At 34.5% G+C, this 27543-nt stretch overlaps 1 protein-coding gene across 1 annotated transcript in view; it reads left to right on the forward strand.

Moving 5' to 3' along the window:
• The first annotated feature begins 1938 nt into the window (after positions 1-1938).
• The window catches only part of LOC126818706 (conserved oligomeric Golgi complex subunit 1), a 35007-nt gene continuing 9402 nt past the window's right edge, over positions 1939-27543 (forward strand). The window contains exons 1-27 of the mRNA XM_056100295.1: positions 1939-2017; positions 4685-4778; positions 5309-5353; positions 5705-5771; positions 6341-6450; positions 6651-6720; positions 7211-7390; positions 7815-7862; positions 8124-8210; positions 8586-8718; positions 9477-9533; positions 10192-10254; positions 10572-10653; positions 11125-11230; positions 11605-11709; positions 12259-12350; positions 12789-12947; positions 14012-14182; positions 14647-14739; positions 15213-15317; positions 15891-15992; positions 16541-16634; positions 17094-17171; positions 17679-17755; positions 18109-18295; positions 18829-18960; positions 19112-19126. Of these exons, the coding sequence (XP_055956270.1) occupies positions 1996-2017; positions 4685-4778; positions 5309-5353; positions 5705-5771; positions 6341-6450; positions 6651-6720; positions 7211-7390; positions 7815-7862; positions 8124-8210; positions 8586-8718; positions 9477-9533; positions 10192-10254; positions 10572-10653; positions 11125-11230; positions 11605-11709; positions 12259-12350; positions 12789-12947; positions 14012-14182; positions 14647-14739; positions 15213-15317; positions 15891-15992; positions 16541-16634; positions 17094-17171; positions 17679-17755; positions 18109-18295; positions 18829-18960; positions 19112-19126 (2574 nt within the window). The 5' untranslated portion in view covers positions 1939-1995. The remainder of the gene's footprint in view (positions 2018-4684; positions 4779-5308; positions 5354-5704; positions 5772-6340; positions 6451-6650; positions 6721-7210; positions 7391-7814; positions 7863-8123; positions 8211-8585; positions 8719-9476; positions 9534-10191; positions 10255-10571; positions 10654-11124; positions 11231-11604; positions 11710-12258; positions 12351-12788; positions 12948-14011; positions 14183-14646; positions 14740-15212; positions 15318-15890; positions 15993-16540; positions 16635-17093; positions 17172-17678; positions 17756-18108; positions 18296-18828; positions 18961-19111; positions 19127-27543) is intronic.

A 27543-nucleotide genomic window follows, 5' to 3' on the forward strand; every position in this document is an offset into this window, starting at 1 on the left:
GCCAATGAAACCATCCCCATTGTTTAATTTCTGTTTTCCATTATAACCCATATCTGGCGTCTTCGGTGCCCCCTATAAAACTTCACAAGGAACCAAATATTTATCATTCTTTAGTCAACAAGACCCAGACATTTTTGCGATTTTTTATTTTATTTTATTTTATTATTTGTTTTTTGCTTTCCCGAGCTATTTGTAGAAGCATCCTTTACAGCAGGGGTGCGGAAGGCGCCTAACTTCTATTGGGTTTATTAGGAGGGGCGTCCAATGTGCACAAGTTTTATTGACTATTATAAGAGTGACATTTGGTTCCTTATGGGGGTTTCTAAGAGGCACCGAAGGCGCGAAGAATCTTAAGAGCGAAATACGACCAAAACTACAAAAGTATTCTCGGGACCATGCCGATCATTAAATCCAATAGGATCTTAGCACCTTCGGTGCCCCCACTGAAAAACTAGCAGATTTACAGATTTTTTAAAAATGTTTTGAATCGATAATTTCGTGCATCAATTTTCTTAGATATAAAATAACTCGGTAAATTAAATTATACTCATCATGTATCTATTTATAAATTAAAATAATCTCCTGTTTAGTTTCTTAGCAACAAGCTTCTAGTGTCAGATTCATATTGCCTATAGGCCCAATACATGCCTCCTGGAATATATATAACTACCAGTAAATTATACTTGACGCGCCTGCGGTTAAATTCCTTTAAAACGCGATTGTTTGGTAAACATTAAGGTAATTACTGATAACTGATATTTGTATTTCAATGCACAATTATTTGAACAATTGAAGTAATTATTGTATTATCCGTTTACTTTAGTGCACTTCAGTAAATGAAATAATGGAAATTAATTTGTGCTCTATCAGTTATGCAAATAATTAGACAATTCGAGATATAGGTCGTTTGGAAAATGTGGGATATAAAAAAAGTATTCATGAAACTATTAAAATGGATTTCGCGCTTTTATTCCTGTGGTTAAAATGATCATGCAGCGTGTGCATTACAATAGGTTCTCTCAAACTGATCTGCATTGTTTTATAAAATGGGGGTATTTGTATGCATATTCATTGTAGCTACTGATGACAGCTTTTGATAAACTTAGTAATCTACGCCTAGTTAGATATGCACATGCATAGGCTATGCGTCATTAAGACATGGTGCGGTAAAATCTCTAATTATTATATGGTACCAGGGTCGGATTAAGCATGCACGTGGCCCTTGCAGGGGATGGCTAAAACAAAATATCGCATTCACAGGCGCCATCAACAGTTGAAAGGGGGATATCCTGGCCATCGTCACACACACACACACACACAAATGCAAGTTGTATGTATGTCATTATGGTAGGCCTAGATATACACAAGAATTATAATAAAACTAATTTTGTAACCTCTGACCACCGGCTGCAGCCCAGTCACTCCCACCCCACTTAATCAGGCCCAGATGCCAATGGTAACATTAGCAGTGATACAAACAACCAGGACCATAGACGTTGTTTAACGCGTTCATCATTGAGCATTGATTGAATCAAGAGGCGTGGTTACGATTTCCCGCCTGTAAGTACGTCATGTAGGCTCCTCAGGTTTCCTTCCACACCTACGCACAAGAGAATTATTGAAATAACACTGAACGATATATTAGTCCCAAAATGACCTAGTTTGTGTCGAGTGGACGTTAAACCCCACCTCTCACCCTTCCCTTACGGCGATCATAGATAATGGGAGATAACTCCATTAAAGATATCGTTGCGGCACTACTTAGAAACAAAACAACGGAGATGGAAGTGTACGTTAAACTCCAGTAGCGAACGAACGAAGCTAACAAATAATAATAAAAATCTTCAGAAATACTATTAGTTTTCCACTGTTAATAAAAACAACGTATAGTAATAAAATTGACGATAAAACATATATAAATTCTTTACGACTACCTTATTTCGAACTGTTACTTACTATTTTTACCTCACTGTTGAAGAGTTCTGAATTGCCAACATGGCCACCGCCACGCGAAGCAGTAAGTATTTGTAAATAATGAAGTGTTTTGCAGTTTATTATCCACCCAAAACTAATAGCTAGGGACGACTTTATGAGAAAAAGTAATACTGCAAAATCTGAGCTAGCAAAATGCGACATGGCACCGTACGTCAAACCCCACAAACACCGTTTATGTGTCAGTCACAGGTCAGTGACAGCAGTCACTGTTAGTGTCGGGTAGGGCCTAGCCGCATGGAGTTAGAAAATGAAATGAAATGGGGTTTAACGTCCTACTGTTCTGCTCCTATACTGGGCTAATGAAGACGGGCATACGCCATACAGTGTGCTATGAGGGAAATTTTGCCCGGGCAGCGGCACTATCGCCTACTCTTATATCGAATTCCAACTGCCAAGGGATCTTTTACGTGCATTCCAATGTTTACACGGGACCTCAGTTTTTCGTCTCATCCAAAGGACTAGACAGCTGTCCTTGTCAGGCCCTCCGTCCCGAATGGAGTTAGAACTAAAATATACAATGAAATAGCATAAACGGTGATGATATCTTCTAGACAAGTTCTCACCCTATTGTCTTAATACAATATTTACATGTATTAATGACAGCAGGGCTTTATAAAAGTTGAGTGTGCCTGTGCACACACTTGAAAATGTGCCTGCAGGGTCATACTGAAACACAGGGATGTAGTCAGGATTTGGTGAGTGGTGTTAAAATATATGTGGCGAGCGGAGCGAGGCAAAATATTTTTTGGGAGGGGGGCGTGGTCTTTTATGAAAATTAAACCCTTCTTGGTGTTTTTTTCAGAGCATCTGCTGCCTTTTGTATTTGGTTCAGTGCAAATCAAATTTCCATTTATATATTCAAATTTTACCAAATTCACTTAATTTTCATCAATGATACAGGGATCTAAAAACTTTTTGACGCCACCCGACCGAGCATAAAATTGTCCCGCCCCACTCTGTTTCTCTGGATAGATAAGTTAAGGACCTTTCGGTATTTGTTGTTTTGTTGGGTTTTTTTCAAATATTACTTTATTACTTTGAGATTAAAAATTAAAATGATTCTTAAAACGGGGTTTGTGTTTTATTTGAGTACAACGAATTATGACAACAGGTAGATATTGATAATTAAAACAAGTTGTATTATTTGACTTGTTTCAATGTTTGTAAAGTTGTTGTACGTGTCTCACGAATATTATTATTATTACGATGGAATGAGAATCAGGTCAGGCAGAAACTGAGAAAGCTCTCGTCGTCCTCCTAGTCCAACTCTCGGGCCGTAGCAAATCCACGGTCAACACAGGTAAGAAATAAAATAAGATCATCGTGAAAATTTGCAGGCACGTGTTGGACAATTATGACATTCAAACCTTTAACATTGGAGTGTTGTAAATTGGTCTGGGTGACCTATTTACAACAAATATAAAGACCGTAGAATAATTGTAAAATGAAAAGAACTAGGCCTACACATCTTCTAAGTATAAATAAACAAAATACCAATACATATTTCTTTAAACTAATTTGAGATGATAGGGTCTACTAGTACTACGGCACACAAAAATAAATTATGCCGTGACAGACATGGTTTGCGTACGTCGGCTTTTACCATGGCTTTGCCGTTTAATTGCTGTGGTAAATTTCGAGCGCCGAGTTTGTGTACAGAGAAGGATGAAGGGGTTTAAATACGACTGGGCCTTTTTCGATTTTTGTCTTTGTGCTGGGCGGCAAAAAAAAGTGCCGGGCACAGGCGCCGCCCGGCGTGGCTACATCTTTAAAAATGTGCCTGCAAAAATTTTTTTTCAAGTAAATGTGCCTGCGCATGCCGTGCGCATGTGCGCGGAAATATCGATGCCTGACTGACAGCCTCTTTGGTGTTATTAGTTTATTTTTAGCGACACTGACACACATCTAGGGTTAGGGTTGGGTTTGGTCCAAAAATTCGGGTTTGGTCCAAAAATTCTGACGTCATGTGCAATTCAAAGTGATTGACCCCGTGAGGAATATCTCCCCGGCGACCAAGCTCTCCTATGTGGGGAAAAAAATTGAGAGAGAGAGAAATGGGGTTTAACATCCACTCAACACAAACTAGGTCATTTTGGGACTAACATATGGTTCAATTTTATTTCAATAATTCGCTTGCGCATAGGGGGTCTTTAGCAGTGGGAGGAAACAGGAGTACTCAGATAAAAACCATGTACATGTACAACCGGGTATCGAAACCACCCCTGTTGACTTAAACACAGACCTTATGGCTTATGATACAATGCGCACACGCTAACAATTCGGCCATCCACTCACCCCAGAAAAAATTTAACAGACCTATCATTGAAAATCCTAGTATTACTGTAGTACAGTACTAGTACATTGCAGGCATAGAACAATTACTAAAAATTAAAATACATATCGCAGCAAATTCTGCGTTGGTCTGTCCCATGCAAGATACCTGTCAATAGTGGTTGTAATGTTTCATGAATTAGATGATTGACTCTTGAGTTTGAACATCGCATGGATATTATTATTATCTAACTTACATTTAGATTTAGTGTTTGTACAACATGTACTTTGTGAACTGTTATGGTTTTTTTCAATGTGCATGTATTGTATGTTTTATTTATCTAAAATTTAAATAATGACCAATTTTATTCTGCCTCTAAATTTTACATTAAGCAATTTCATCTTCTGTTTATTGAAGGTGGCATGGCCATTGATAAGGATGAAACCAACAATAGTACCTTGTTTGAAAATTTTACTATTGATGAAATCAGAGAACAAGAAAAAAAGAACAGGTAAGCTTATAATAAAAGGGTATGTTAGTCTTAAAAAGAATATAGACATTATTGTCTTTTTTTTCCCCTGCTGTACACTTGACCTAAATTTCTGAATTTTTATATATTTTGATGTTATATTGACATTGGTTATAATAATTTCATGTGCCATTTAAAGTATGTGCACCATGATTTATTAACTCCGGTTCCAGTTGGATACTGAACAATATTTACCTTCAATGTGATACTGAATGATGTTTATGGTACCTCCTATGTGATACTGAACAAAGTTTACCTTCAATGTGATACTGAACAAAGTTTACCTTCAATGTGATACTGAACAATGTTTACCTTCAATGTGATACTGAATGATGTTTATGGTACCTCCAATGTGATACTGAACAATGTTTAGCTGGCTGATTCCAATTCACAACAAATCAAACATTAAATAACATTTGTGTTCTCGAAAGAATGTCATTTTATTAAATTTTCCATTACAGTGTATGACAGGTTAGTTTATTGTATGTAAATATTGCCATAATATATTTCAGGGCTGATATTGAAAGAAAAAAGGAAGATCTGAGAGTTATGGTTGGGTAAGTGTGAATTATTATGTATTTATTTAGCATTTTTATACCAACAGAAATGAATTATGGATGGCAGGGAATGGGCATTATGTACGAAGACATAAAAAGTTACAAAATGAATGTATGTGTTTTGCATTTGAAGCCAGTCTTTTTCAAACTCTGTAAGCCAATTTAATTCCTTTTTAATCAATGCCAAGATGCAATTACATGTCTGTGAATTTTGTTGACATACTTCAGGTTGGAAATTCCGTTGTGAATTTTTGAAAATTTCCCATCCTGTCTGGAAAATTCTGGTACAAGCTCATGTATTGAATTTCAGATAAACGATAAACGATAAACGATTGGTATTTGTTATTGCAGGGAACGATATAGAGATTTAATTGAAGCTGCAGATACTATAACAGACATGAAGAACAGTGCCGAAAATGTTAGTATTTCTTTCTTAAAAGATAGTCTTTTTAATAAATGTCTGGTTTTTTTTGCTTGTTTTATTAGATGTGATAATGAGAGATAATAAGCCCATAGCATTGATTATTGAGTAACAGATGTATGTATAGGTTCAATAATTTGTTATTGATGTCTGAATATAGACTACTGAAAGGTCAACAAGATAAATGATAATTGAAAGAAATAAAACATAATTTAATGTGAAATGAAATGTATTACTAGATTTTAATGTTCACTCACATAACTAGATTATTTTGGGACTAACATATGTTGATTCATTAATTCACTTGCACAAAGGGCTGTTTAGCAATAGGAAGATCCTAGAATAACTCATACAGTTTAGTAGATGGCCCTACCCCTTATCATGTACCCCCCAAACTGCAAATGAATATAATCAGTGACAAACTGCAGATGAAAAGCTTACCCCTACCCAACCCCCTTATTGTGAAAACAGTTCCCCCATTGCATTCTTTATAATTGTACGTCAAGCTTTATTTATATATAGTGCTGCGATTATTATTAATTTGACATATTCTCGGATGATTTCAGGTTATGACATCAATTTCTACTATGGAAACAATGTGTCAACAATTAAAACAAAATCATATGGTGAAAGGAGTTTCATTTCCACAATCTTCTAAACAAGCACCAGCAGGAAGGTAAATAACTTAACTTTAAATCCTTTCTTATTGATGTCAAGATGCAATTAGATGTCTAATTGATTTTATTTACATACTCATACTTCAAATTGGGAATTCCGTTGTAAATATTTTTTTCATTCATGCAGTTTACAATTACTATAATTGTGATTTGAACTATACAAATGTAATAATTCTGTTGATTATTTTATATTTTACAGAAAGAAAGAAGAAGTAGAATTTTATGGTGTGGCTTCGCAGATCAAACTTTTGCTAGACATGCCTGAGAAAGTAATTGACTTTTATTTCATTCAGTAGCTTTTTACAGGGACTTGCATTATATATAATATATTATAATACATCATACACACCATCACAAACCCATTGGCTCCCAATAACAGTGGATATGTCAAAATTTAAATGGAAGTAAATTTTTCAGATACAATGCAACAATTTTATGGAACAACCTACCATGTAAATTTCTAATGATGCAATTAAGAATTTGAAATGAAATGAAATGGGGGTTTAACGTCCTACTGTTCTGTTCCGAACTGGGCTAATGAAGATGGGCAGATGCCATACAGTGTGCTGTGACTAGACAGCATCACTGACAAGGGGGAAACCACGCCGGAAAATCTGGATGAACTTTCTCGGCCAATGCAAGGAGCAAACACCCGACCTCCAGGCTAGCGAGCCGGCATCTTACCCACTTAGGCTCCTCTTAAAAATTTGAATCTCCTTCTTTAAACAGTTGTTAGTAATTTTTATTTTTAAATTGCAGATTTGGAGTAGTGTAGATAATCAGGATTATCTGAGAGCAACACAACTTTACCTACTAGCTCGACATATTAATACAAGTTTACATCTTGATACACAGAGATCTTCATCTGTTTTATCTTGGTTTCCTTTATTAACACGACAGTGGGCGGCTATCAGTCACTTTAAATCATCCATACTACAGGTAAATTATGCTCTTTCTCATGCCATTCATATAAAATGTCTATGGATAGGTAGGACAGGTTATTCGAGTGAAGTGTGACAATTTTTTGTTGGCAGTAAAAATTTGTCAACTGGAAAAATCATCTATGAGAACAAAAAATCTTATTGGTCCAGGTGCCATTGAATTAAAGTGTGAAGTGTTGTTAGTAATAGCTTAAAATTTGAAGGAGGCAGGTACAAATTTTTTTAGACTCATGAATTGGACAAAGCATCAAGTCAACAACTCGATTTCTGTTATTTAGTAGTTTGGGGATGATAAAACCCCTCCAAGAGACATGTTTTCATAGATTCTTAATTTGTTTTTTTGATTTGGGCAGACATAATTTACCAGAGTTAAAATGTGGTTTTTGAAAAGCAATTTATCTCATTTGGTTTTTATTTTACAGGGTTGCAGAAACTTGTTAAAAGATTCTGATTCCAGATTTTCTGATCAGGTATAATTTAGTTTGTTTACTCGTCATATCAGTAATATCATTCATTATTGATGCAAGTATTGATATTTGCTTTAATTTAGTTTAAATGATAACAGCTCTAGACATGTCTACCTTTTTCTTATATTGTTCTACCTCTTCTTATTATGTCAGTTTGTTTTGGAGGCACAGATTGCCTGACAAAGTTTTGGTATTATACATATATTTCAGTTCCATTACATCTGTGACATTTTTTAATATCATTTTACTTTTATATGTTTTCAGAAATTGGCCGAATATTTATGTTCTATTTTATTGTTAGAAGATAGTACTCCAAGACAAGTTTTCAATGAATTTCTACTTGCAAGAACTGTAAGATATATTTATAGTAGCTATATATGTTTTCAATGATAATGGACATTAGTTCTTAATAAGCCCAAATTATATATGTTTAATTAATTTCATGATTATCTCATGTTCATGGTAACTTGTATTAATATTTATAAACACAAGGTGGCTCAGTGAGTACGGTGCTTGCTCATTAACCAGGAGACCCCTGGTTTAATCCTGTCTTGACTGAAAAAGTTTCGCGAGATTTTCCAGCCTAGCAGCGAAAAGGGTCAAGTCATTTGGATGGGACTAAAAACTGAGATCCACCCATGTACTTGTTGATGTGCATGTTAAAGAACCCTTGACAGTTATATATAACATGATCTATATATATGTTTGTTATTTTCTATATTTTAGAAAGCAGTACAGTTTATATTACATCCCAATCAACAGTCTAATATAAAAGATCAAGTTTGTACAGTGGTTAGAGTTTTAACTAATACTATACATCAGATATATGCTGTCTTTTATAACACACAATCATCTACAGGTAAATATTACATATTTTGCTCGGATTGCTGGATGCCCCACATGGTCTGAGTTTTGCCCGCATTATCTTTTTCCCTTCTCTTTCCCTTTCATGTGGATAGTGGGGGGTTGGATGGCCGAATGGTTAGCACGCGCGTGCTGTATCATACGGTCTGTCATTGAGTCAACTGGCGGGGTTTCGACATGACAAGGAGTAGGTTCGCCTGTCCAACCTTGTGGGTTTTCTCCAGGTCCTCCGATTTCCTCCCACTGCTAAAAGACCCCTACCCGCAAGCGAATTATTGAAATAAAATTGAAACATGTGTTAGTCCCAAAATGACCTAGTTTGTGTCGAGTGGACGTTAAACCCCATTTCTCTCTCTCTCTTTCATGTGGATAATTTTTTGAAGTCTTATTTCAAGGCCGTTTGGTAACGGAGCTGGATGAAACTTGACTTGAATATTCTTCAGGACATTTTTCAAGACCAGACCATTTGGGTCATTCAGCTTTCAAGTGGGTTCCTCAGCCATTCATGACCCGATATTGATAAAGCTCCCTGGGGTATACTAAATAAAGTCGAACTTGTTGAAAAATAATAATTAAACATGTTTAAAAGTTCCAAAACAATAACATAGCTATGAGCTAATGACATTACCTCTAGGTAATAATATGCTTTTTATAAAACAGTTGAAAAAGGTTTAACATTAAAAAGGTATCCCTTTCTCAAATATAACATTTAATTTTCTTGTCTAATCTTATATTGTTTGTCTTTTTTTCCAGAAAATTGTGATCTCCTTCTAGAAACAATAAACAGTGTTACAACCAAATCTCAAGATGGTAAGTTACACTACTGGCTAATCATAAATATTTACATCAGGCCTCTTATTTCCATTCTATTTGACAGTCTTGACTGACAGACAGTGGACATGACTGGTTGGAAATGAAATGAAATGGGGTTTAATGTCTTACTGTTCTGCTCCAACTGGGCTAATAAAGACGGGCATACGCTATGCAGTGTGCTATGAGGGAAATTTTGCCTGGCAAGCGGCACTATGGCCTACTCTTATATCGAATTCCAACTGCCAAGGGATCTTTTACATGCACGCCAATGTTTACACGAGACCTTGTTTTTTCGTTCCATGCAAACGATTAGACAGCTGACCTTCTTGTCAGGCCCCCGTCCTGCACCACTGATAACAAGGGGAAACCACGTCAGAAAATCCTGATGAACTTTCTCATCAAATGCAGGGATCGAATACTATGGCTGGTTGGAGAAATTACCTGTCACTACATTTACATTATTATTTCGAAGAATTTAACATTAAAGCACAATAAATACAATTAAATTTATGGGTTTTTTTTATGGAATAATGTTGAACTTTACAAAAATATCTTAATAATTAGAGCTAAACATAATACATTTGAAAGATAAAACCCAACTTGTGTTCTTTTTTGGGTTTTGTGGATGTTAATTTTTAAAACCTAATTATTGCAGATTTTGGTTTATTGGATCTACAGGGTTCAATATCATCAAGATGTTTACCAAAATCCGTTAAAGGTATGAACATATTATATTTATGTTTTGCTGAGATACAAATTAGCAGCATTACTTATATTTTGAAAGTGTATATCGAGAAGACACTTCAAACAATTTTGAATATGATTGTCACAAGCAGTAACACGATTGGAGCTGACAAGCCAATAGTTTTTAATTGTTTGGATAGTTCAGAAACTCGTAAATCCGATGTGTAAATTGATAGTGATATAATTATCAGTATGTCCTGTAGCAGTATATTATTAGATTAATAAAGTATTATAATCCACTACATATCACTGTATTGTAGTTATTATAGGTGATAATATTATTATTTACAGATTTTCGACCAGCTTTAAGAAATGTTGCAAAAAACATATCATTACAACATCTACAGGATAATTGTCAACAGTGGATTACAACGTGAGTTATAATCTTAAATAACATTTATCTACATGTATAACATATTTTTTAAAAAAATAAAATTAGTTTTTTAAAGAAATGATGATTTTTTGTATGTTAGAAATTTATTTTTTATCATAAGTAATATATTGGATGATAATATTTTGTATAATATATAATATTTTGTATGATATATAACATTTTGTATGGTGTATAATATTTTGTATAATATATAATAGTTTGTATAATAATTTATCACACTAGCGAATGACCTGGCGTAGCACGGGTATAACCATGAACCAGAGGTAACATAACTCTGAAACAGGAAGTGGTAGTCCAATGCCACCAAGCCTGTGCTACTTATTGGTTCGAGCTACCCCTAATACACCAAATTTCAGCCTTGGGACAGTCAGACAGACAGAAAAAAAAACGTGACAGTCACAATTAATATTTGTATAGATTTTATATTACATGAAATATAATATTTTGTAGGTGTGTTCAAGATATAAGTAGTGGTATAAGTAAATTATTGAGTTATGTGAATACTGTAAAACGATTGGCTGACATTAGAGATGCTGTATGGCAATTACTTCAAGAGGTTAGATATATGATCTATTCTTTACTGTAGTCTTATTAATACATATATTTTTATTGAAACTTTCTGTGCTGTTACCATGACCTCAACCCTTTAGAAAACATTTGGGATATCTTTGGGTTGTCAAGTACATCTGCTGAACCTACCTGTACTACCCTGGAAGAGAATGGCAACAGTTGCCCATTCAGTAGATCAGATGACTTACTGGAGGCACGTGGCGAATTTACCAACTAATGATGATTTGTGTCATCAATGTCATGATTAAAATCTTAAGACTGGATTATCTCTTTAGGTTTTCTTATTGTCAAAGATGTATTCTTGCAAACCAGATTTGCTAAACTTTTTCTTTGTGTATTTAATGAATATGTATTTTTCAGGATGAAAATCAGAGTAATTGGTTAAAAGTGTGTGATAGTATATTAGATAGAAAACTCAATGTATGGACAGACGTATTAAAACCATTGTTCTTAGATAGAGTTAAGGTATGTTTCTTTTACTCTACACATCAGATATATATAGAGAATCGGAAGTGCGAGTCATGGTGACTCAATAAGTCAGGCGCTAGCTCACTAACCATCAAATCTCAGTATTGGCCGAGAAAGTTCCTCTGGCTATTCAGGTCTTAGTAGTGCAAGACAGAGGTCGAAAAAACTAATGTCCTGTGCACACGTTGGTGTTCATGTAGAATAACCCTTGGCAGTTGGAATTGGGCCAAGAGCAGGAGAAAATTTCACTCTTAGCACACTACTACTAGCTTGGTTCTTTAATGTCTGCTTCCACTAAGGTGATATCACAGACACTCTTAGCACACTTCATTAGGGAACTTTTATACGCCCACATTTCAGAACATAACTTACTGGATTATGGCCCCTGATTGTACAAAAAATCGCATTTTTTATTATTTTTTTTAGCTTATTCTCTATCTATCTCAAGCAATATGTCGGGGTATCTTGCATTACAACAGCAGGTTTGGTTTGTTTTGTAAAATTAGGTTTTTGTTTATTTTAATTAAAATTTGTATTGTTTTAAAGGCTTTGAATCAGTATCAACTGGATACAACAGCAGAATTAACTAAACGTAATGTCACCAAGGTCATGATGGACCTAGCTTCTTATAATGATAGGTATGTACTTTTTATTTTCTGTCAAGTTTACAATTTATTTGTTTTTGATTTAAATTATTTCCTATTTTCACACAGAAGACATAAAGATATTTCTTTTATTTTCCCTTGCTGGTGGTTGGATGGCTAATGGTTAGCACGTGCGCGCTGTACCTTAAAGTCTGTCATTGAGTCAACTGGCGTGGTTTTGATTCCCCGGTTGTATGTGACAAGGAGTAGGGTCAGGTGTCCAACCTTGTAGGTTTTCTCCGGTTTCCTCCCGCTGCTAAAGACCCCTACGCATAAAATTGAACTATATGTTCTCTCTCTCTCTCCCTTTATTGTCCCTTGCCTTTCAGTTAAACCCCATTTCATTTCATTCATTTATATTAAGATTTTCAAAGGTTTATCCATTTCCTGACAAAGGTTTTCCTTATTTTAAAATATTTAATACTATTTCAGTGGAATGGTGCATGAAATGGATTTAGCTGGCTATATTTGGTCGGAATCAGCAGGTGATATATCTCCCAATGCTGTATGGACAACATCTGGTACTAAATCAATGGCAGATAGTGGTGGTCTTATACTGAAAGCTCGAGCTTTTACACCTGCAGTTCAAAGGTAAAATTTGTTTATATAGTTTGATGAACATTAGAACTTAAGTCATTTAACCACATGATCTGTTGACAATATAAAAACAAACAAAAACAAACTACATCAGAAATGTTGAAAGGATTGTCTGAGATCTGTAGTATTATTTTTGCATGGTCTGAGAAAGGAAGTCTTTTGCTATGAATATCCCAGACTGACTGTCGATTGTCAGTATGTAGTTCAATCAAAGAGAAAACTGTCACTACAAATAGATTGAAATGGTTTTATTAAATATCATTATTTTGATCTTGTATATTAGTAGATTAATTACCGTTAAGTATCGAATATTGGTATTTAAATTATCTGAAAAAATTAATTGAATCTGCCATGATAGATAGGAGGAATTCAACACATGTCTACACAAAGATCTAATTTGAAGAGAGTCTTGAAATACTATATGAAAACTAACAAAACATTTTGATAAGATAAAAGCATAGCAAAGGAGTTCCTTTCTTAATCCATGCAAACATATTATGTATAAAATGTTCCTTTTAACTGCATATGTTAGGACTTAATTGTTATTTTTGTTTTCTGTATAGGAGACATCCTTTTTTGTGCAGCACAAGGGTGGATAAAGCGCTATATATATCATCTTCAATAGAAGGCTTGATCTCACTTTAACTATGTACATCTTATCTAGGCCTTTACGTAATACCCTGCATATTTCGGTACTAATTTCGATCGGGTACAAGCTCAGCTTGTGAGCCTATCAGATTCCTCGATCGTCACGAATACCAAGTCTCGCACTTTCAAGCTAAAATGTCTACTTGTGATAATCGAGTTGCAAAGTTCCAAGGTTCATTCAATGTCAAGATTTCCGTGGAGGTCGCGATGTCACAACCTCTGATTGGACGCTACTGCTTACGGATCTGTAGATAACATAGCTATAAGTTCAGAATTGTGAAGTAAACAAGCAACGTCCAGATGTTGCTTCAGGAACATGTATATATATAAGTGTTGATATTAATAATATTATCTTGTAATTTTTAATGTTTATTTTACCTGTATTTAATTGATACCATGTTTTATTTTAGTCTGTGTCACAGTATTGATGAGAAGTTAAAATCTCTACAAGAAGATAATGAGAGTTATTTGTATCCTGAAGATAGACATCAAGCAACTATTGAAGGACCATTTAATTTATATCAAGATACAGCTGTTATATTGACCTATGTAGAAACAAGCTGTAGTCAATGTATTCAAGAGTAAGTTGAAACAATAAAATTTGCTTGTTTTATTTTAGTACTGAAATGAATGTGGACTTTAGAAACCAATTAAATTCCTGCTATTTTCAAATTTTGCTTATATCAGGGGTTCCCTGTGTCATCATGAAGGGGTTTGGGGTTGCCTAGTTGTCTTAACACCTGCACTTGGATCAAACGGTCCAACATTGAGTCAAGTGGTGGTATAGTTTCGCCCCCAGGTTTGCATGTGAAAAGTAGTAGGGTTGTCTACCCAACACTGGGGTTTCTCCAGTTTCCTCCCACTGCTAAAGCAAGTGAATTGTTGAAATAAAGATAATATGTCAGTCACTAAATGACTTTTAAGGTGTGGAACCAGTGTTTTATATAGGGTTCCTGCTCATGTCTGTGAGTTTGGGATAACCGTTGACGAATACAAGTAAGTTTTGAATTGACAGTTTTTAAAAAGCTCATTTCTCTTTCTTCAGAATATTAAATTATTTGACAGAACAACTGAAACTTTGGCAGAAAGCATTAACAGAAATAAAAGATCCCCTAGCTTCTGTTATTACAGAAAATAAGTAAGTGTTATTTCTATATGATTACGGAGTAACAGTAGAATGTCAAACCCCATTTTATTTCATTTCTTTATGATTATCTATCACCTTCAAATGATAGCATTACTTAGAACATAGTTGTCTTGCTATAGGCCCACAGTTAATTGGAATATTCTCATAAGTCTGTCCAACTTACTTTGTGAACACTCTCAACAGTACAGTTCTTGTCTGATTTGCCTGTCTAACCTTCCACTGCTAAAGACCCCTTTGAAATAAAATTGAACCATATGTTAGTCCCAAAATGACCTAGTTTGTGTCGAGTGGAGGTTACACCCCATTTCTCTCTCTTGTCTGATTTTTTTTTTAATTTTCAGGAATTATTAATTTGGCGTATAGGGGGCTTGTCGATGTTATTTCTTTATAATCAACATGTTTTGTTTAAAGGATAGAACTTGTTAGACTTTGGCTTTAATCAATGTTTTATTTTGTAATTACAGAGTTTTATTGGTAGCACGTCTATGTTCAGCTGTAGGTGAATTAGTGCCTCACTTACAAAAATGTGTTTTAGGAGCTTCAGAATTTCAAACTCAAGAATCATTTAGGTATTATACATTTTAAAAAAATATGCCTTGATGGACAACTGAACTTGAAATATTTTTTTTTTTTAAAGCTAATTAATGATTAGATAAATGAAGAGTCCAGGGGAAGAACAATTTTTGTCTTTTCGCATAAAAGGCAAAACAGGCTTTTGGACAAGAATGCTTGACGCGAACAGAACAACGAGTGGGTTTAATAACAACTTCAAAATGATGTTTAACACAAATCATAATTACCAGTACAACAACAGACTTCCACTTTTCAGCTAAATCAAGTCAAATAAAAGGGTACGATGGACTTATTTGTTCCGGGAGGCCATTTCAGAAGGGCCTTGGTTTGATGTGACTCTGATCGTTTTTACCTGTAATATATTGTTCCACAGAAAGCTTATACAATTTGCTACCAGATGGCGCCATTAACTGGGGTTCGTTGAAAAAGTGACTTAGATCATTCTTCCCCGGGGCTCTTCAAATGTTTTATATTTATTTAAGAAGATTTTAAAATTTTGCAAAAATATTTTAACTTTATCCAAAAATATTTTCAATTTTTAAGATGATTTTTATGCTTTTTACTTTAAGTCGCTCATTGAAAAAGACTAGATCTGGACCTAAAGTGGTTGAAAGTAGTCAGTGGTTGGTTATAACATCTAAATTACAAGAATGTAAATTACTTTCATACAGGTATATATTTATTATAAACTTACAACCTATGTGACAATCATCAAATTTAAAATCTTCAAAATGTTATTGGCTATTTTTGTCAGTCTTAATCTTAATTGGTTTATTATTGGTCACAAAGGTTACCACCTTCCGGGGGGTCAGATGGCGGAATGATTAGCGCGTGCGGGGTGTATCATACAGTCTGTCATTGAGTCAGTTATCATGGTTTCGATTCCCCGGTTGTATATGACAAGTAGTAGGGTCGCTTGTCCGACCTCATAAGTTTACTCTGGGTCCTCCAGTTTCCTCCCATTGCTAAAAGACCCCTATGCTCAAGCGAACTATTGAAATAAAATTGAACCATAAGTTAATCCCAAAATGACTTAGTTTGTTTTCGAGTTGACGTTAAACCCCATTTCTAGTAACTGGAACCTAAGGAAAGTGTATGTAGCGTCCGATGATCTGATGTCTCCTTGGCACACAGACCTTGTGACCGAGCTCCTATAAAGAAAATATAAAAAGTTTTTAATATAAAGTTTATTTTATAACAAGTTTATATATAATTACAGAATATGGATAGATTATATTAAATCACAGATAATTACAAACTTTTCACGGCCATTACATTCTAAAAGTTGGACAGATACTGTTCAAACATGTACGGTAAGTAGTCTTTAATATATCATTTTAAACATTTATATGTAAGATATAAAATGATTGTTCATCAATTTGATTTGAGAGCCACAGTGGTTTAGTGAGTAATGCACTAGCTCACTAACTAAGCGTAAGAGTTCAAGGGTTAGATTTTGTAGTTGGCCGAGAAAGTTTCTCTGGATTTTTCAGCATAGTTTCCCTTAGTCAGTGGTGTCGAGTGGTTTGGATATCACGAAAGATTGAGATTTCTTGTATAGGTAATACAACCCTTGACATCTGAAAATAAAAAAGAGTAGGCTGTAGGCGCTGCTGTCTGTACAAAATTTCCAACATTGCAGTATTCATTAGCTTGATGGGCGCAGTAAAGTAGGACACTATTGTTCCCTTTCAAACAACAATATTGTGAAAGTTCAACACTTAAAAGGAATATGAATCATGATATTGTATTATATGTAGAATTTATTTTAGAGATGGGAAGAAGTTAATATACAGGAAGAAACTGATGAAGGAAGAAAACTCAAATCAAGTATTCATATACCTATGCAGGTTGGTTTCACTTTCATATTCAAATATGTTGGGTTTATTCGTGGGGCCGTGTTAAGTGAACGGTTTATAAGTGCATTAGACTCTCAATTAGTATATCCTGAGGTTGAATCCCAACATGGACTGAGACAGATCAAACACTGTTCCTACTTGTCAGGGATAGTACTAGCTATGCTAGGAAATAAAATGTTGACTGGTTGTTCGGATGGGATTAAAAAAATCTTGATGTCTGCTTGTGTGCACATTGGCATCCATGTGAAATAACCCATTGACAGTTGGAATCCGGTGAATAGTCGACAGACAAAACACTCCACATGGCTTTAGAAAAAACAAATCATTTGTTAATCTCAAAATGACCAAAGTAATGTGTTCCTGAGACACTTATCACCAATCTTTTCTTTTTTCTTACTAAATTTGACACTTGAAATTTGTTACCCAGGTTAGATAGAATGTCAGATTATTTGATTATTGATGAAATGATCAAGTTATTTTATGATATGTATTTTTCAGGCCTCATGGTATGTACAATCAATGTTATATACATTATGTCGTGATATTAATAGAGTTGGTGGACAAGCTTTACCAAGGTATGAACATTTATTTCTTTATACGTACTCTGTGGTTTCAATAAAATTCTGATGTTTGAGTTCTCTGACTACCATGAGACAAGCTTGTAAAATGGAAAATCTGTGAACCTGAGGCTAAGTAGTATATCTGAAGTCTTTTACATGTATCACATATCCACATATCAATTCTGTTGGCACAACAAGATTTTTTCTTTCTAACAAAATCATATTCACCGGGCATAGATTTAACATTCTAGATATAAAAGAGGCCTCAAGGTATGCAGTGAAAAAGTTGTTGAAGATGAGTTCATATATAGTGTTTTAAACTTAATGAAGTTATTTTATTATTTACATTGATTCTTTTATTTGTATAGATCCATTATACAAGATTTAGTATATAAAGTCAGTGATGGTATAATTGAAGAGTTTGAACATCTGGTAAATCGAGGCAAAAACAAATCTTCACAGAGTGATGTGCCCTTGACACAACAACAATCTCTACAAGCTCTATTTAACATCAGATTTATTCAACTGATTATTCCAAGAAAAGATGATGAAGAGGTAAAATTAGAATGTATTAGTAAAGGAAAAAAGTATATTCAAATTAATTTTACACCACGCTTGTTACTACATGATAATCGTTGAGCACTGTTATTCGACATATTGTTTGGCTATATATACCCATTAACCACTCCTCACTGGTTTAGCGCCAGTGAAACTGACAAGGAAAGTGCTGCCAAGTCATTCAGATGAAACAGAAAATCGAAGTCCACTCTTTTACACTCTTTTATAAACTGATTTACATGCTATCATTTCTGTTTCTACTCAAATTTCCAATATTAACTGTATGTTATTCTAAACAATATTCGATTATTTCTTGTTTGGACAAATGAGCAATTACCGGTATAGATCAATGTATTGACATTTATCATTTTTTGGAAATTCTTTGAAGATGTGTATGTAAATTTACTGTTCTTTTAATATAGTTACAGGCAGACTTTTGTCAATATATGAATAGGATCATATATTAATTGATCATGCTTTGCTCAGTTTAATATTGTAAATATACCTGTGTGTATTAAATTATGTTTCAGTCATGTAAAAAATACCGGAAGAAAGTGGAATCGATAATAGAGAGATTAGAAGATATTATTGATCCGTTTGATCTCAACGTTTTTACACCGTACATTTCATCTAATCTCCTTAAACATACACAAAGATGTGCTGTAAGTTTCATATTTATTAGTTAAATTTTTTACAATATTATGTGGGTGGGTTGTATTGAAATGGTCAGTTTATTGTCTTATTGTATGAAATATATTTGATCCAGCAATCTGGAATTTCATTGCTCTTTGCAATTTTTATTGGAACCTGAAGGTGATATTTGGTGCTGTATATATGTATATCACATTATTGTCTATTTTAGGTGATATTTGGTGCTTTAACAAGTTTAGATAAACATGGTATGTTGTCGTCTGGCCGTACACCAATGAGTGGACAACAAGAACAGCACAATGTCCTACCATTAACATCATGTCCCAACAGATTCCCACTTTTACCACTCAGTTCTAAAGAGAATAAATCAGCGTTTACTCAACCTCTTCTCTCACAGACAATGTCTAGAGTATGTATATTAAACATGACTTCTTTTTATACGCCCACACACAAAGTAGTTACCCTGTCCGTCGGTTTGTCAGTCTGTCCACACTTGCTTGTTCGCTTTTGTTGAAAAATCTTTTTAAAACTTAAGGTTAATGGTTCTTAGGAGTACACTATGGTTGGGATTGAATTTAAGTGCAATCACTATTTTATTTCTTAGTTATTGCCCTTTAATTATCATAAATATGCTTGTCCGTTCTGTAGAGGTCACAATTTTTGACAAGTCTTTTTCAAAACTTAAGATAATGATTGTTTTGGGTAGATTGAGATCTAATAACCGCTACTTTTGTAGCATATTTTTTATTTCCATTTTTTCATTTTACATTATCTATTTTTGAGCTATTAAAGCAAGAATGGTCAGCTCTTTATATAAATCTTACATAATGTATCTTTGATAAAGGAATCGTCTCAGATTTCAACTGTGAAGTTGGTAGAAAATTAATTGTCTGGAAAAAAAATTGCATCATAGCCCAATTCATGGTCCATGGTCGTCTTCTTTATCCCAGTTGGTGCATAAAAGGTAAATCCTGTTTCTTTTTTTTTTCCTGAACTTTTTAAATATAACTCTGTTTTATTATTTTAGTCAGTGGATTCATCTTTAACATCTGTGGTACAGGCAACACTACCAGATCCATCACAAACTAATGATATGAGTAGTTCTCTATATGATAAACTAGATAAATTAGGAAGTATGGGTTCAAGATGGTTCTCTAATATTGGTGGTAAATCATGATCTACAAATAATTACTGTAAGTATTATTCTAAATTCTTTGCTCAAACCACATTATCAAGTAACTAGGTACCGAAATAATTATAGTCCTGGGTTTTTTTGGGGGTTTTTTTTTTTTAATATTTATCTTTTTTTTATTATTTTTAAAGATGCATTATTCAAGAGCTAAATCTACATATTACAGGTCTTTCTTTAGTCCTTAAATGTTATATTAATTATTAATTAGACATTTATTAACATGATAAGACCATAATCAACTCTTGAAGCTGTTGGATGGCTCTGATTTTAAATAGATTTGAACGATTTGGCCATTTAATGATTTAATTTAAAAATGGAGAAGTGAGACTAAGCCTCAAATAACCAGCACTGTGGTTACAATAATAAACAATCAATGCACATATCTTGTCAAAACTACAAACATTGATAACTTGGCCCCAGAATAAAGTAATTTGAATGAAATTTTTTAATATATTTTTTTTGCATTATCTAGGTTTGAACTATTATTGCAAGAACGGCCAGTTCTTTTTCTAAATCTAACATAATGTATCGTTAAATTGGATATATTCTCTAGTATTTGTATCCAATGGTAGCTTATTACTGGATTTGCATAGCAATTTACTGCTCACAATTTAGCATTGATTAGCATAGATTTGATCAGATCCTATTTCAGTGCCAATCAATTAATGTATGTCCTATATATTGGAGAATTTCAAAAGAATTAAACAAAATGATACACTTTACATTGCAACCGAATTCCACACGGCCACACTTCAGACATCTCACCCCTTACATAAAAAAAACACCACATAAACACTTCTCTGAGAGTAAGATGCTGGCTTGCTTGCCAGGAGGTCTTGGCTTAATGCACGGTTTTGGCTGAGAAGTTTCCTCAGGATCTTCCTTCACAGTTTCCCAAGGCCTGGTTTCACCCTTGTCAGTGGTACAGGACTGAGAGCTTGACAAGGACAGTGTCTAGTCGTTCGGATGGGACAGAACACTGAGGTCCTATGAACATATTGATGTTGGAATTTGAAATAAAAGTAGTCTGTAGCGCTGTTGTCAAGGTAAAATTTCTGGCTAATTATTTTTCATAGTACAGTAAACATTGAAGTAGTGGGCTTGCTTGATTTCTCCACCGCTAGGCGAGCCGGTATGCAAACGGCGTACGCCGGTCAAGTGATATTCGCCGATCCCACCTAAAGCGGCGCATTTGGTATACACCACAGCCGAACTTTTGTAGACTTCCGGATAAATCAAGTGACCTCACCGCTAATATTGCTGAACTATGGTCAGTCGGTATTCGCCGGTATGGATGAATAAAGCAGGGCCATTGGTTACATTCAAGTACAAATGGAGCCTTGAACTGCATGAAGAGAATTGGATTTATCTCCCTTGAACTGGAATTATCATTTGTTTATACAGAGCATGTGTTCCATAATATTACAAAAAAGTCCCAACATGTCATAATAAATTCTTCATAGCTAATTAGAAAAAATTGTCGACATGTTTAATTTTTTTCCATGTTTAAAAGGAAAACAAATTTCATACCTACTTAGAACAAGGTAAATAAAATATGTGTGAAAGATAATTGATATGTGACAGGTTAGAAGAGCTATAGGATATCCAAGATAGTTCTGCTTGTATTTACATAGAAACTTTACACTCAAGATAGACATATTCTAGAGATTGACGTTGACAGAGCCCGCTATAAGTACGCTAAATCTAACATCGTATTACCCAATATGCAACATCTCCCATCTATTTCTATCAAGAATAACGTTAAATGATAGCGATATGTCTAACTTGAAGAAAGTTTTTCGTCCTATAATAACACAAGTTATATTGGAATCCGTCATAATTTTCACTGAATAAACAATGTGTTGAGTTTAATTTTTTGGTGGATATTTTAAGATGTATCATTTATGAAGGAGAAACAGCTTGTTAGCATGATATTCCTTTCGAAATGGGATACAGCAATGGTGAAGCTTTTTTAAAACAGTGTTTTCCTTACAATTTTGGTGGAAAATGCAATTGTTTGTTATGTTATTTATGAATTTGTGAAAAATACAAATGTTTAATATATTATTTAGGAATTTTGTACGACATGTCGTAATTATTACACACTCAGTAATACATAGGACCCATTTAAAAACACAAACTCAACAGTACAAGAAAGGGTGACTAAGAAAGAGGGATTATGATTTTATTCTGGTTTTTTTTTTCTTTTAGTTTTATGTACCTTTTAGTGAACTATCTGCTGGTCATAATTTTTTGTTGTGGTATTTTTTTTTCATCTCATAGAATGCACATCCCTATATGAAAGGACTAATATTGTATAGCCTAATTATCACGCATTTGCCTTGTGTAACTAACTGTCTAGTTGGGTAAAAGAAATGTGTTTTATAGATCAGTTGGGGAAGAAAATTTAGTTGTGTGATGAGAACTGTATTATTTACAATTTGTAGTCTTGCAGGAATCGTAGATACTTTCAGTTCATGTAGTGTTGTTTATGGGAACCTGGAAATTTCCTTACATTTTTTTTATATAATATTATAACCTAGTCTATCATACGGGGGTCATGGTGGCTAAGTGAGTAAGACGCTGGCTCGCTATCCTGGAGGTCGGGTGTTAACCGAGAAAGTTCATCCAGATTTTCCAGTGTGGTTCCCCCTTGTCAGTGATGCAGGATTGAGGGTCTGACAAGGACAGCTGTCTAGTCGTTCGGATGGGACAGAAAAAAGAGGTCCCATGTACACATTAGTGTGCACGTAAACGATCCCTTGACAGTTGGAATTTGATATAAGAGTAGGCCATAGTGCCACTGTCTGGGCAAAATTTCCCTCATAGTGCACTGTATGGTGTATCCCCGTCTTCATTAGCCCAGTTTGGAACAGAACAGTATGACGTTAAATCTCATTTCATTTCATTTCATTTAGTCTATCATACTATCATATATATACTGATAGGCAGGGATAAATGAAATGGGGTTTTAACGTCCTACTGTTCTGTCCTGACTAGGCTAATTAAAACAGGCATATGCCATACAGTGTGTTACGTGCTCGCCAATGTGTACACAGACCTCAGTTTTTTTTAATTCTCATTCGAAACAACTATCTCCCTTGCCAGGCACTCTTTCCTGCACCACTGACAAAGGGGAACCATGCCAGAAAATCCTGCTAATGCAGGAATCGAACATGTGTTACGATGGGCGGGGGTAGTAAAACGATCAGAGTACTGGGCTCATGACTTGAATGTCCCAAGGTTTGCTTTACTGCTAGTGGGCTTCAAATAACCTTCCAGATTTTTCAAGCCCAGCCACCACTTATCGGGACTGGCACCAGTGAGGCTGTCAAGAAAACTGTGTCTGTTTGTGTGGATGCGGGGTACACAGTTGGAAATCAAAGGCGGGTAGGCAGAAAAACACCACTATCCGAGCAAAGGTTTCCTATCTCACGTTTCACTTGGAGCAATAGAAAAAACCCTGAACATGTTTGTCTGAAAATGAGAGAAGTATTGTGTTAAGGAGACATTAAACCCCTATTTGTCTGCCATTACTTATACCAGGCGTTATCTATCATCATTATTACCATCTTCAATAGAAGGTTTCATTTCACTTTAACTCAGTACATCTTATCAAGGCCTTCACGTAATACCAAAGCATATTTCGGCACTATTTTCGATTGGCTACTGACACAGCTGGGGAGTCTATCAGAGATTCCTCAATTCTCGTGCTTTCCAGCTAAAATGTCTAACTGTGATAATCAAGTTGCAAAATTCAAGGTTCGTTCAATGTCAAGGTTTCCGTGGAGGTCGGCATTTTTGATTTGAGTGTATTTGTGTCACAACCTCTGATTTGACGCTACTGTTCACTTGTTAGCGATAAAGGGAGATAACATAGCTATATGTTTGGGAATTGCAAAAAAGTGTAGCAACGTCTAGACGTTGTAAAACTCGTTCACCATATATGTTTGGCGCAATATAGCCTGGTTAGTGCTGACGTGCCATAAAACAATTTTTTCATTTTGTAAAACTAGCGGTCATTGCTTCAGGAACATGCATTAGTACAATAAGATGTAGATTACTAGATAATATTAGGAGTGTTTTGTCTATGTAACATATGTATATAAATCATCATTATTACACATGATGTAGATAATGTTAGGAGTGTTTGGTCTATATAAACTATATATATAGATCAGGTATAAAACATTAATGATGAGATATTAATTACAGAGACATTCTGTCTTTGATATATCCAGGTAAGTAGTTATGTCTTGTTAATTAGACACAGTATACTAGATCTCTAGTTACTACCAGTCTTATATGACTGACAATAAAATTGATTTGTGTTAATTCCACACCTTCAAATTAAATCCATGATGAAATTTCCTCAACTTGATTATCTAACATTTAATTAAAAAAACAAATTCAAAATACAGGTAATCTCTCTGTGTTGGATTCAATTGGATTTAAGAGTCCCAACAGAAATTTCAATTCATCTTGTTGAAGTATTTTTGGCATCCAACTTTCACTATATTTTAGGTTGCAAGGGATTCAAAATCCCTCAAATTATAATCAGTGGATTTACTTGATAAACTTAAAATCAAAGAGAAAAATGAAATAAAATGAAATGGGGTTTAACGTCCTACTGTTCTACTCCTTCTGGGCTGATGAAGATGGGCATACACCATAGTGTTCTATGAGGGAAATTTTGCCAGGGCAGCGGCACTATGGCCTACCCTTATATCAAATTCCAACAGCCAAGATATATTTTACGGGCATGCTAACACAGGACCTCGGTTTTTCGTCTCATCCGACTAGACAGGAAAACACGCCAGAAAATCTTGATGAACTTTCTTGGCCGATGCAGGGATAGAACATGCGACCTCCAGGCTAGCGAGCCAGTGTCTTACCCACTTAGCCTCCGTGGCTCCCAATGAAAGAGAGAGAAAGAGAGAAATGGGTTTAACGTCCACTCAACACAAACTATGTCATTTCGGGACTAACATATGGTTTAATTTTATTTCAATAATTCTCTTGCGTGTAGGGGTCTCTCTCTCTATTATTCCCAGTAGATTTTTTTCTGTGAATTCAGACTGTTCTTGTTTTATTACTTATACACACAGATAGATATAATGTAGGAGTGTATGAAGTTATTATTTGATACATCATTTTTCATTTTAGCTAAAATATCAAATTTATAATGGCTTAATCCACGCTAAATATGTACTCAGATTGATTATTTAACATTTAATTAAGAAAACAAAATCAAAATAACAACACTATATAATCTCCCGGCTTGGATGCAGTCGGATTTAAACTCCACCCATCAGGTTTCTCCACTACCAATAAAAGATAGGGGCGTCTTGTTTATAGCGAACATCATAGATCAATGACATTTCAATGTATCATAACATTGTAAATACTAAACAGAATTGGACCATTATTGGACTGATATTCATATTAGAGGTTAAACTTACACAATATTATAGTTTGCAAGTGATTCCTATAGCGTTATAATGACGCATTAAGACTTTTAACATACGATTCTGATATTTTCTTTATATATCTGATTTCTTGGTTCCTTGCAATCAGTACTTAACATTGATAGACAAATTATTTTGTCAAGAATTCGACCTTATCTAACATTGACATGACTGAGCTTGGGATCATTATTACATGTGCCATTATAAGGTTGCATGGGTTGGGCATGTTTTTTTCCACAGCTGTTCAATAGAATAATATTTTTCTTGTAAATAAAAGCGTGAGTTGTGTGTTGTAAATACCCTCGCTGTTATTATGATAACTTAATATTGTTTACCTTGCTTTTCATTTATGTTAAAGAGCAGACTACGATTCTATATACCACGTCCATAATGAACATGCCTTGCTATCTGTTCGACATGTGTATCCATATTGTAATACACAACAAGCCAAGAGCACTAGCATCTTTTTTGTTGCACCTTAAACTCGTGGACCTTTACCAGCGATACTCTAGTCTAAATGTTTCTTTTGTGTTTGTTTGACCTACGAACAGGTAGGTAACATTACAAAAAATGGTGCATCCCGAAATTAATTCCGCATGTCCCTGTAGTAAGATGTATCAGATTCTTTTCAAGACAATAATAGCATCCTTTATGCATTGATGTACATGTAGTGAACACATGTTGGCTGTAAGTAGACATGGAAGAATTGTTTGTAGCCCAGCCCTTCTGGAACAATATTCTTATATACATGTAATTTATACAAGATCAAAGTCGTAATCCTAGTAATATTAGAACATCACATAACTTTGTTCACATTCATAAATTCAAACCAAATTTTTTTCAACATCCATTAAGTGCATATTGGAATACAATTTCCTCATTACAAAGTCAGACTTTAAGTACAAATCAGTTGGCACCAGACAGAAAAAACCCGAAAGAATTTAATATATATCTTAATACAATCTTTCTTGCCCATGGAGGTGCGCACTTCAGGGCATAATTTCAAAGAATTACCCTGGGGTTAAGGAATTATAATAAAAATTCACAATATGCTTTGAGAGTGTGAGTTATAAAGTAGTTTCACCTTTGGGATATTTTAAGGTAATTTTTAGAACTAGGAGCTTGATAGATCAATAGATATATCCAATTGCCCCAGCTAATATTCTACAGACCACAAAATGTGTTTTGAAGAACCAAACCCAGGTTTATTTGGGGATTTTTTCAAGAATTCTTGCTTTAAGAAAATGTTTAGGAGCAGGTTTAACATATTTCACAAGTTTGAAATTTAATCTAGTAAAAAAATGTCTACATCTGATAAAACCCAGTAATTCCATTTGATATAAAAATCTGATAAATAATGACAAGTTAGCAGACGTTTTTTTTAATATTAGTGATAAACTATAAGTAATGATAGTATATAGTATAATTCTGTATATCCTAACTGCTCTGATAACAGTAATTCTAGCAAGCATCTTATCTTAAAAAAATTCTTTTAACTGTGTATTAAACTTTGAAACAGTTGCTCCGCCCTTTCTTAATGCAGCTTCATATTTTTATCTGTTTTAACTTGTTTAGTTATAAAGAAGCATTGTGTAGTTTTACAAGATTTAAGGGAGGTTGTTGGTTTTTGTATATTTTTACACCCCCTTCCTAATAACAGGTTGTGACACCCGACATGCCCTGTGAGGAGATAAGCTACATAAAAAGAATTTAGACTTTTAAACAATTTTTAGCTTTGTTGAACATGTAGAGTGGCATGTGGATTATTTGTTGAATGTGTTTTAAAGAGACAGATCGATGAAAGATTTTGTTTATTTGATGTGTTTCAACATTACTAATAGCGGCTGCCTGTTCAGACGCTTAAGTTGAACTGGTTTAAAAAATGCCGGGGATGGTTGATCTTGGCCATCTGAGGAGCTTGGCTTAAAAAGCCC

The sequence above is a fragment of the Patella vulgata genome, chromosome 4 (genome assembly GCF_932274485.2).
Source record: "Patella vulgata chromosome 4, xgPatVulg1.2, whole genome shotgun sequence".
NCBI classification, from domain to species: domain Eukaryota; kingdom Metazoa; phylum Mollusca; class Gastropoda; family Patellidae; genus Patella; species Patella vulgata.